The 12,301-nt window shown below is 35.8% G+C and overlaps 1 protein-coding gene across 3 annotated transcripts; it reads right to left on the reverse strand.

Annotated features, from left to right (window-relative positions):
- Positions 1-418: 418 nt before the first annotated feature.
- LOC132104065 (voltage-dependent calcium channel gamma-4 subunit-like) lies at positions 419-10,539 on the reverse strand. 3 transcript variants are annotated; one of them, XM_059509263.1, is made up of 6 exons: positions 10,337-10,539; positions 7,660-7,944; positions 5,390-5,617; positions 3,321-3,404; positions 3,025-3,165; positions 419-2,364 (listed from the first exon to the last, which is right to left on the reverse strand). In XM_059509263.1, exons 2-6 carry the CDS (start codon positions 7,688-7,690, stop codon positions 1,577-1,579), a joined length of 1,272 nt encoding a protein of 423 aa, XP_059365246.1. In that variant the 5' UTR covers positions 7,691-7,944; positions 10,337-10,539; the 3' UTR covers positions 419-1,576. The 3 variants fall into 3 exon arrangements, with proteins under 3 accessions (XP_059365246.1, XP_059365248.1, XP_059365247.1); XM_059509265.1 differs by lacking the exon at positions 10,337-10,539 and adding an exon at positions 8,073-8,206; XM_059509264.1 differs by lacking the exon at positions 10,337-10,539 and having other exon boundaries at positions 7,660-8,056.
- Between the last annotated feature and the right edge of the window lie 1,762 nt (positions 10,540-12,301).

Genomic DNA, 12,301 nt, shown 5'->3' on the forward strand with positions numbered 1-12,301 from the left:
TAGAGAATCATCTCTTTCAGTCATGTCCTTCCCTTGAGCTAGACGTAGGCAATAATGCGTTGCTTTCTTTTAGTTACTTTATTCGTGTGTGCGTCTCCAGAAGGCTTGTGTGTTTGGCTGTCTACCTAGAGAGTATTTTTGAGGTACTGCAGGTGATGCCAGATTCCTGGGAAATATCAAGTGCAAATATATTTCTTTAAATAAAGTAAAAAATAAATTAATCTAATTTGTGTATTTCTGTATGTGTTATGCTTGGATACACATTATGCACTTACCATAGTTGTTGACTGGAAAATGCCTGTTTTTCGTGTAATAATATGCGTGTATAAAGTGTGGTGTATCAAATCTCTCTCTGGTCTTATGGGTCTTGATGAAGACCCTAACTTTGACCATCATCTGTCATCCCAAATCCATCCACATGAGCACATAAATGTGATGCAAAAGGCAGAGCATTATGAATATATCATATATTAGATATGAATCATGCATACAAAGTTACAAATAAACATGAAAATGATATGCTGCAGTCAAAACTGCTAACAGTATGCACATAGATCTGTTTTACACATTCATAGAATATATCATATTTTATTTTACCAAAAAAAAATTTTTCCCACACACACGCACACCAAATTATATATATATATATATATTTATAATCATAATATACTATATATTTAATAGATTTTTTTGTCTTTTCTTGTGAGGTTTTTTAGGTATATGTATTGCTCCCCTGGAATAAATGTCTTTCACTTCTGTATTCTCTTTCTTTTTCTCTTTTTTTGACTTCCAGTCTCAAAAGCAGTTTCTTTACAATTATTATGCCATCATAGCAATATTAAGACTGTTAATATGATAAATAAATCAAATATATTTATATGAAGACTTAACTACTTGTACACTTACGGTTACAATGAAAGATTCCACAGATCTAGATATTAACAATCTTTGTAAAAACTAAAAAAGTCATAATAATAATAGTAATAGTCGTTACTCTCCCGCAAAATTAACACATGCTTGACACTGAATGACATGTGAAATAAAGTGTCAACATGTGCAAGAAAAAAAAAAATCACAGTTTGACTTCATCAATCGAAAGGAAATAAATTAAAATGATGATGAATAATTGTGCAAAAACAAAATACCTTGATTAAAATGTATAATGAATAAGTTAACCCAGCAATGACAGTTAGCATAATAAAAAAATAAACAAACAACAACTCTATTGGAATGCTAAATAAGTTACAGGCATAACCCGATGATAAAGCACTGGAATTGAAAGAGCTTGAAGAACCGAAAGATCACCATCACACACATCGATTATTTCAACATGAATCAATAAGAAGTGCGGATGGAATTATGTTACTCAAGTCACCATGTTCAAAAATGAGAAAAAAAATGATGTATTGCCTTCTTATTCACTTGTTTGTTGTCTTGCAAGTGGACCTTGTTCTGTTTCTCAGCCCTTTCTTGCTTTTTTCCAATCTCCGGTCCCTCCCCCCTTCCCAGTTTACTTTCAATTCATGTAATCGCTTGTTTTCCCCATCACTCTCTTCCCTCCCCCTCCAGCCTTTCGTTACACAGGTGTTGTTCTCCTGTTGAGAGTGTTAGTGTTTGAACTGTCTCCTTTACCAAGTCGATCCAAGGTACCCAGTCCTCGATCCCGCTCCATGGTGGCGGAGGAGCCGGTAGACAGTGGCTGCTGCTGGGGGCCGGAGGAAGACGAGGTACTGAGGGTGGCATTGGTCGATGCAGCCAGGTTCGACTTGGACTGAGAAGGCAGTGTTCCTGTCATGTGCGCTCCTCCTCCACCCTCCTTTGTGGTAAAGTAATTGTGCAGCTGGTAGAGCGTTGCACGGTCGACTGTACCGTACATGGGCGGCTTACCTTCCCTGCCTAGCGTGTACATGGATATATCCCCCATCCCCCCTCCGGAGTGCGTATGCGGATTGGGTAGCGTTGCTACTGAAAATGGTGGCGGGCCGGCAGCCAGGGGCGGGCCGAAGTTCTTGGGAGCAATGGTGGAGGTGGGGGACTGCTCGCGGGAGCGGGTCGGCTCCGCTGTGGAGTGTGAGCTGGAGCGGGAGGAGCGCCGGCGGAAGCGATATCCCGGCAGGCGTAACACAGCCGAGGTTGTGCTGCGGAAGAGGTCAGTACGCGAACGACAGCGCAGTTCTTTGTTGCGCTCGATGTAAATGTTGACGGCCAGCACACCTACCACTTCTGCCAGTATGAACGACAGGCCGCCAAAGTAGAAGGACCACCCGTAGGAGTAGTGCCACTTCTTGTCCTCATCCTTTTTGGGAGAGATGTCACTGAGCGCCGCTGAGATGTATACGATGACACCTATGATGTTGCTCAGGCCTGGATCAATTCAAAACAAAATGTTTGTTTGTTTGTTCAGATCAACAGTTTTGTTTTTAATAAAAATCAAGGATTCAAACGCTCTGGGGTGAATTCACTAAGAATGAATCACACCCTCTGATGCCATAGTTCTAAAATCTGTTTAATAAATCTACCTCTAACCATACCAGCCAAATATTAATTACATCAGACTAACAGCACTGATTGATTAATACCGCTATAATAAATCTAGTTTGCATAGAAATTATTTTTCCGAAAAGATTCATTTTAGTTTAATATTAAAATGTTGTAATTTTGTAATGCTTTTGTCATTTTTTATTTTTTTTTGGCTTTAGATTTATTTAACTTTAATTTATTTTTATTTCATTTAGTTTTAGTAATTTTAGCACTTTTTCATTTCATCCATGGCAACATTTTCATCATCAATGTTTTTCATCTGTCATTTTATTCTTTTTTTAATTTCAGCTTCATTTCAATTAATGAAAAATTAAAATCTTTTAAAGCTTTAGTTTTTGTTAACACTAACAATACTAATATGTTGGATTTTAGATAGGTACTGAAATAAGGCACACAAAAGCGTAAAAAAAAAAAGTTTAGTGAATTCACCCCAATACAAACGACTGTAAATTAGGATCCAACATGTGTCATGAGAAATGTTACCTGCCACTACAAACAAAATGCCTGCTCCCAAAATAATGTGTCTTTTGGTTTTGTAGAACTGACTAGAAGCCACACACACTCCACCTAGCAGCAATAATATGGCACTGAGGATAGGAAATATACTGGAGGCCCTGACTACACCTGAGAAGAAAAAATAAAGCAGAGACAAAAATTAAAAAAAAATAAAATAAAAAACAAGTATGTTCAAATGCATTGGTTTTCTTGTACCCCAATATTTATAATGCACAAATTAGTTTTAATTATAAAACATGCACAAATCAACACTCCTGACTCACGTAAAAGGTACTCTGCAGCATCCTGGTCATAATCAGCCTCATCTGGGAAATGATTAATCTGGGAACACACTCCTCTCTTTAATCCTAAAGAGAATCATTCAAAAGTGTCACCATATTTTCTGGTTTCTGAAAAACTAAATAATGTAGTATTTGGCATCGGTGATGCAACACTTGTTTGGGCGACTTGTTTGAAATTTCCCAATCCACTCTCACTTAATCATTTCCTATCTTATTTATCAATGTCCCTATAAATAAAACTGACAAAAGGCTACAAGAAAAGAAAAAAAAAGGTATGAATGGAGTTCAGTCAAACAGTCGCTGAGGTGTTTTGTTGGAAATGGATTCAGAGTAGATGTCAATGGCTGTGAGTCACCCCAGGTCAAAGGCGTCATGGAGTGCTCTCCCGTGTGATATAAACCATTCACTTAAGACAACATGTTGGTTTACTGCATACGCCCAGTGTCTCCCAGTGCTTGATATTTTGATTTCATACCACAGGATGGCAAACAAGCCTTTTATTTTTTGTGTGCCAAGAATCTTGAGGAATTCTGTATGAAACCTTTTTTTTTTTGGATAAAATATTTATATATTTATTTTTACTTTTGTAGAAATGTTCTATTATCTAAGGATGATTAAGAAGGCATTAACATTAATATGAATATGTTTTCACTTTGAACACAGAATCTGCACTGCCATGATCATCAATTAGTGTAAAAAAAATGAAAAAATAAAATAAAAATAAAAACAGCCAGAGAAGTGAAATAATAAAACATTATTTTTTTTAATTACTGAAATATTTTTTTATGCATGTGTATAGTGCGACCAATGTAGTTTGATCCGTGAACAAATGACTCTTTTGAACCAGTTCTTTTAATCAATTGTTCAAAAAGAATCACAAACTGTGTAGAGAGTTTTGCAACAGAGTTATTTTTTGCAAAACTTATGAATATTTTTACATTTATTATATAGAGGACAGATCAATTTTATAAAGAACATTTCCCTTAAGAAAACACATCAGTTTGCGCTATATAAAGCAGAGAACCAAAGTGAGCAATATAATAAGTCAAAATGACTTTGTTTTTGTGTGGTTTGATTATGCTGCAGATGCAACAAAAGCAGCATGGCACCTTTGACCTGCAATGAGTCACCACATAATCATAGCCATTGACATGTACTCTTCTAGGTTTTATAATGCAAATGGAAATAATACAGCCCATTTCTGTTTCAAACCTGTCTCTTGAGACCTGGCTAGAGCAAAGGAGGTACTGTACTGTTAAAACAACTAGCTTAACATGGACACCCCGCATTGCAGAGCCCAGTGGTTAAAATGGTTAAAAGGATCTGGAGGCAGCACTTCCCACAATGCTTCTGATAGCTTTAAAGTAACCCTAAAGCTAGACAGTGAAATCAGTTTGTGTCAGAGTTCTGACTCACTGGCCTGGTTTTGTTTTTCTCTGTAACAACAATCTTCCTAAACCTAAAAAATGATGTTGACATAATGTTGTACTCATTTCGTAAAAGCAATAAGGCATTTGAGGCCATGTTGTTTTGTGAATATAGTCTCCTTACTGCTTAATTCTAAAATGCTTTGATTCTGATTTCTTTGCCATTTAAATGTTCAGAAAAGGACAATTTAAATTGAAATGTCATAAAGGCTGAAATCAATACTTTTATTCAGCAAGAATCCATTAAATTGATCAAAAGAGACATTAACAATGTTACAAAAAATGTCTATTTCAAATAAATCCTGTTCTTTCTATTCATTAAAGAAACCTGGAGAAAATATCAAGCAGCACAACTGTTTTCAACATTAATAATAATAATAATAATAAATGTTTCTTAAGCATCATATCAGTATAGTACTGTATATTGATTTCTGAAGAATCGTGTGACACGGACCGTATAACACATAATACAATCTCAAATCCAGCTATTTTCCCCTCTGCAATATGAATTCCATGAATCACTAGCACAACCTGCTCAGGTGGGGACCTTCTTTATGCACCATTTCCCCTTCCATACACATCCCATTCCTTCGCCCCCACACACAAACACAGCCATTTACTTACCTTCCAGGCAGCAAATCCTCCAGAGGCCGGAGTGAGTGAGTGCTCCAGGATCCTTCTTGTCCTTGTTGTGGGGGTCATCCTGAGAGGAGTTGGCAGTGCTGTTGCAGATAAAGGCCCGAGCGTACAGCCAGTAGTCCGTGCCAATGGCCACGGTCATCAAGGCGAAGGCTGCGAATGCTCCCACAGTGGTGAGAAGCACCTGAATTCCTCGCTCGCACCACACCATGGCTGAAGTCATGAACAGAAACACGGCTCTGGTTAAACGAGGAGCTAAACGAGTGTGAACAGAAAGCTGAGTGAAGTGGACAGTGCTGAAAAGATGGGTGTACATAAAAAAAACATGATGAAGGATTGTAATTGGAGTCCAAGGTTACAGGAAGAAGTAGATGAATGTGTGATCCTGCAGAACATATCATCAAGTGTTGGGAGATCAGTTCACGTTGAATTTTGTGAGGACATTTTGAACCAAGATGCAATCAAAATGACATCAGTGTGTCCAAATATAGGTTACTGTGATGGTGAGCAAATGCCAATGCAACACTGTTGAAAACTGCGTAAAAAATACTTGAATAAAGTGCAGAGGTCAAAAGGGTCACGGCTTTTAGATCATAACCAAACTGCTTAAAGTCCCATTGGGCACGTAGTTGCCAGACACCTCTTGTGAACAGTCATGTTGCAACTGAGCATTTCTCTGCATGGATAGATCTTTTATAAGAAGCAATTCAAGCATGTTGATCTGGACGAAAGATATTTAGGGCTATGGTCCAGTGCTTTCTTGCAGAAGATTCTACTGTTTCTGATTAATAAAGCTAAATATGTCAGCTGACTGAATGCATTCTGCAAAAAATACATAGTTGTACCCAAATCTCTGTTCAGTGAATCTCAAATAGTGCTACAAGAACATGTGACAATCATGAGACATGTTATGTTTAATACAACTTAATTATTTTGGTGATAGAAATTCAATTGATTTTACATGGCCACCATATTCTGATTCTTCTTTTTTTGTGTGCAAATTCAAAAAGAACAAAATTAATTATTGCATATTAAGGTATTCATTGGAGAGTTTTCCCATATTGTATTGACCATTACAAAATAACACACACACACACACACACACACACATATATATATGTATACGGTCGCTGTGATTTTGCCATGTTCCTGGATCAACATTACTGTCCAAAAATACAGACTTAACCCAATTCCCACCCCTAAACCTAACCCTACCCATAATTTATTCCTTAAATCAGTGTGAAATGATAGCTGATTAACAAGAGTGTAGAAGCACCTAACCCTGACTGTAAACCTAAATCTGACATTTCCTGAAAAGTTATAGCTCAATTCTGATTGGTTGATAAGGATGTTGATCAAGGAACATATTATTCTTGGTGAAATCATGTTCACCATATATACAGCCAGCCAGTCATTATCACAAAATAAACCCCAACTTTTTGCAATAATGTCCAGAGTGTACATTACTTATGAAATATATTATTTTATAAATATTATAAAATAAATAGTATATTATTCAATAAAAATATATGTAGATATGAAATACTGATTTGAGAGATTATAAAAAAAAAAGATTAATAGATTAGCTTTATAACAGGGAAATAGTATATATATATATATATATATATATATATATATGTGTGTGTGTGTGTGTGTGTGTGTATATATATATCTCATTATTATTATTCTGGAAGTAATAATACATATTCATATAATATTACACATATTAAAAAATATTAAAATGTGTTAGTTTTATTATAATTATATATTTATAATATGAATTTCTATATTATAATTATTCTGCAATTCAAGGTACTTTTTCTATGGACTAGTTAGCTCAAATGTTTCAATATAGCAATGTCTTTATGATCTGAGTGACATGAAAGTAGCACCGGCATGTTTCCATGGACAACAGTCAAATACATGGTTTAGCGGCCAAAGAACATTTTACAGCTCAGTTCCACAATTGACCAATCAAGTATTCCTAACAGAGATCGGAGAAATAAAGAACACAATGAACTCATGCGAAACTAAGCAGAACGCATAAACTAAGACTGGCAATGAACACTTTTGGAAAATGTGAAGATGTCTGCAAGAAAGTTCCCTGATTAGACAACAGTAAGCTGAAAATGATGCCGTCATCCAGCAGAACACGTTCAGATTCTCACTCAAGTGCATTTCACTAAACATGACAACAAGCATAAGACACAGTGGTCTCTGCACACAACCGGCAGCCATTAATGAGATCCGATTACCTGGAGGAATGTGTCTTCCCTTCCCATCCATCCCTGCAGCTCTCCGGTCCTTTTCACTGAAGATTGTACCGACCAAAGTGTCCAAGCAGCATCCATCGACTGTTATCCCTCGCTCTTTCTTTCTCCCCTCTTTCACGTTACCCTCCACTCTCTCTCTTTCTTTCTTTCTTTCTTTCTTTCTCTCTCCCCCTGTCTCCTGCCCGTGGGTGGATGTAGATTTTCTAGGTTTCGCTGCTTTTCTCCTCTTAGAGAGATTTCATGGCAGGAATCCTACTGCTTTTCCTCCTGAGGAGAAACAAACAATGAGAACAGAGCTGAAAGAGACACAACATGTTTAAGGTGCATGCTGTGGGAAAAAAACAGCTTGAGATTGCATTCTAGCCATTAAAAGATCATTATCATGACAGCAATACATGTATTTCATCCAGGCGAGCGGTGAATCTAGATAGTTCTGTCGCCCATACATCCGCGGGAAGAGCAAGGGATATATAAAGAAAAAGAGAATAGAGAGAAAGCAAGACAGAGCGTGCGCAATTCCATCACCATGGCAACAGCGCATTCTGAAGTCGAGAACAGAACAGGATGGTGTGTGTGATGTTGGTGACTGAGGCGATGCTAGTGTGTGTGTGTGTGGGGGGGGGGGGGACTGTATTCATCATAACATGATTTGCCAAACTCTTGATTGTCATAGATGTTCTGAATTCACCGGCCACTTTTCTGACCGTGTGGTGATGCGGTAATGACATGCACAGTGAGGACAGCAGATCTGTCCCCCATGACAAGCTCAGACTCTAATAGGCGATTACTTAGAGTTTTATTCTGTCTGCTCAGAGTCTAGTCACTCATGGTCATTCTCTGAAACAGGAAACCAAAGAGTTAACAAACACCATAGTTGAACACACACAAAGGAAGATTAATAAAATAAGATAAAAAACATCCTTACACAATATAGTTCTATACAAATGTCCTCACACATACTTTTATTAATAATTAATAACATATAATAAATGAATGCAACGTTCAGTCTCTTTATTGAAAATTTCTGTTTATTATGCATGTACTGAATTTAAGAAGAAGATTATATCTGTAACTATATTAACATAATATTTTTAAATAACTTGTCAGTCGCTTTGGATAAAAGCGTCTGCTAAATGACTAAATGTAATGTAAATTTAAATAATATTTTAATTTATACTATAATTAAAGTAATATAATATAAATAATTTTGGCTCACAAAAATTTGAGCTCTGCAAAGATCCTTAAGAAATTTCTCATACATTTAATATTAATTACCATATAATATACCTTGGTGACAGGAAGATTTTATAAAATTTAGAAATAAGGAGATTTTTATTATTATTTAATATTAAAGATTTTATATTAAATAATAAGATTTAATATATTATTCTAACTAAGAAAAATACAATATAATTACTTTTTTTTATTTATTTATACTATAATCTCATTATAGTTCATCCAGTTTTTGCTCACAAAACTTTTGGACCCTGCAAAGATCCTATAAAAAAATCCATTCATCTCTATTTTTAATCATATTTTTATTAAGCTACTATATATATATATATATATATATATATATATATATATATATATATATATATATATATATATACTGTATATATTAGGTTATACAATGCTGAAATAATATAAAAACACTTTGGGGAACTAAACAGCAGGCCATCCTCTGTCCACATTTTAGCCTAGTTTGTGGAGAAAAGGCTAGCTAGTGTTTTAATGACACATATGAATGAACTTCTGTAGGGCACTAATGGCCTCCCAGCATGGAAACATCAAACAACTGAGGATTCAAGCGCATTGCAGGAATGGTTCAACCTTGCCTCTCATACAACAAGATAGAGATATAATCCTCTCTAAACCAGTGATTTAAACTGCACGTGCCAGTTCCCCTTGCTTCCACTATTGCTGTTGTCACATATAAAAACATTTAGAGCCATTAAACGTAACCGCATTTTTAATACAACACATTGGCACTAGGTTAAGCACCAGGAGACATTTGCATCTTTGGTGTAAATGAATGAATAAATGAATGAATGAATAAATTAATGGAAAAGCATCCAATCATTTTGAAGTGAACTTACATTTATTATGATATAATATACGTGCATAAATTTAATTTATCAACTAAATGGTCAAGTATAACGTGTCAATTAACATCACATCTCTTGGTTGTATAAGTCAGTGCCACCTGACTAGTGCAACACGTAGCGATATTGCAGAGCCAACGGACACTCAATCGATCAATGATTTTTTGTTTTGGCCTTAAAGGGATATGATACAACATAAACAAATGACTGATTCAGCTCAGCCTTCAAAATGACAGGCAGATGTTTCTCCTGAGAGCGTTCAGTCCGCGCATCATCTACCATCGAGACGCGAAACGATTTAGCGATTTCACAATATTCACAAACAACTGTCTACAGAAACAGCATAAACACGTTCTTTAAACATAAAAAGCAAAAAAACGGAGTCGAATGAATCGCTTAAAAATCGACTGAAGCTTTCACGAGTCAAGCAAAGCGACCACAGAGCTTCAGTTAAATTTCACGTTTCCGATATTCTATAATAACATCTAAAGGAATCTGTTTGAAATCTGCCAAATTGTATAAAAATGTTACTGCTTGATGTTTTTTCGCCTTACCTTTGCAGTTTAGACATGTATTCCTGTTGCTTTTTGGTAGTAATTCTTGAGGCGGCTCTGGAGAGGCGGTGAGTGAGTGAGGGGGCGTTAAGAGACAGTTGTGTTCATATGAATAAACGACGGAGAAGCAGGAGTTAGCAGGACTTGCTTACTATTGCTCAAGAGACAAATCCCAGTTCTCTAGGAACAGGTCTGCAGGATGAAAAGACCAGAACTAATCGAACAAAGGATGTGAAGAATGGACTGACTGTAGGCAGACTGACCATCTCAGAATTAGTTTTAAAATGGCACATAACATTTTTTTCTTTGTAATTGTTTTTTGTTTGTTTTTTCATTACCTGACACACATTTTAAGCCATTTAAAACCTGAAAGGGAAAGGGAGTTTAATATGACTAATGAGAGCAATGACAGTGATTTGACAGTCTATATGACATGCTTTGGTCAGAATGTACCTTATTTATGGTAGCCCTACTAGCCCAAGTCATATTTAATTAAATTTTCCCTCGCGCGTGCGCGCGCGCGCACACACACACACACACACACACACACACACACACACACACACACACACACACACACACACACACACACACACACACACACACACGCACACACACACACACACACACACACACACACAAAGCCTATATGTAGAGAAATTCAACTGATAATAGAGCAATTAGAGCATATACAAAATTGCAACATGTGAAGTTAGCCTACTTATAATATTTGTAAAGAAAAGCATTCACAATATCAATTTACACACATAAAGAGGAAATAACACCACCTGATATCAATAAGGCAGGTGGAGGTAAGGTAAGGCTCTGGAGTTTGCCCCCCCCCCCCCCCCATAAGAAATTACTCGGGATATTATTTTTTACAGGAGATTAATAATGGCAACAATTTATGATTCCAAATAGTCAAATATTGGCCAATTAATCAGACTTGATCAACCAAACTCGCAAGATTGTTAATGGATCAAGGTGGAAATAAGCTGGGTTTAATATACAGTATATATTTCGATTAGTGGCATTCTCAAATTGTAAGGACACCAGCAGGTTGATGTGACTATTTAATCTAGTACGCCGTGTGATGTAATTATTTTTATGTCTTGGCAAATGCTGAAGATATGCTTCATGTATTTATTTGCTCATGTTCTTCCATGTTTTTTCCTCTGAGAGAGAAAAAGGGAGAGAGAGACTTCAGCCACTGTTCGCCTACACATCTTCAGGTAGAGAAGAAATGCTGATTATCAGCACTCAGTTGTGTAGTGCTTCAAACATCCCTCACTGAGAGATGCATGTATTAGAGACCGTGAATCCTTATACACCTTATACAAATCTTAAAAACTTCAAAAACTTAATAGTCTTAAAAAACTTTTTTTTTTCATTTTTATTTATATGTTTTGGGGTAAAATGTGACCTAGACTTGTTTTTATATGTCCTTCTTTTAAAGAATTTTTTGTTTAAATAAAAAACACAAAACACTTGCTTCTCATCAATAATAACATTCTAATTATAATTTTTTTATCATATAAAAATTATTTCTGTATTTTTGTTTTGCTTATATCAAATTAATGAACAAGCATACAGTAAATGTATTAGAAATGCACTCGACATAAAAAAATAATAATTTAATATGCATTTTTTGTTTTTTTAATTTTATTAAGCAAATTCCAGATTACAAAGAAGAAATGCCACAGTTTTAATAATAATAATAATAATAATAATAATAATAATAACTGTCATCATCATCATCTTAAATCAGGCACAATTGCTTTGGCACTATGGAATGAAAGGCATGCAATACTGATAACTGAAAACTAAAGACAGGAAGGGTGAGAGAGAGAAGAGAGAGAAATGATGGGTAAAAGAGGAAAAGACAAGTCAAATGAGTTAGGCAGCTTTAGCTTAATGGGACATTGAGAGAGACAAATCAAGACAAAGGACAGCCAACCAGGAAAA

This window comes from Carassius carassius, chromosome 25, assembly GCF_963082965.1.
Source record: "Carassius carassius chromosome 25, fCarCar2.1, whole genome shotgun sequence".
In the NCBI taxonomy this organism is placed as follows: Eukaryota; Metazoa; Chordata; class Actinopteri; order Cypriniformes; family Cyprinidae; genus Carassius; species Carassius carassius.

What these genes read in the sequence shown, in the direction of transcription:
- LOC132104065 (XM_059509263.1), bottom strand. Translation starts at nt 7,690, where the DNA reads ATGGATGGGAAGGGAAGACACATTCCTCCAG. An exon ending in TGCTGCAGAGTACCTTTTAC is followed by an intron (nt 3,166 to 3,320) that starts GTGAGTCAGGAG and finishes TTTTCTTCTCAG; the next exon opens with GTGTAGTCAGGGCCTCCAGT. An exon ending in CATTTTGTTTGTAGTGGCAG is followed by an intron (nt 2,365 to 3,024) that starts GTAACATTTCTC and finishes GAATTGATCCAG; the next exon opens with GCCTGAGCAACATCATAGGT.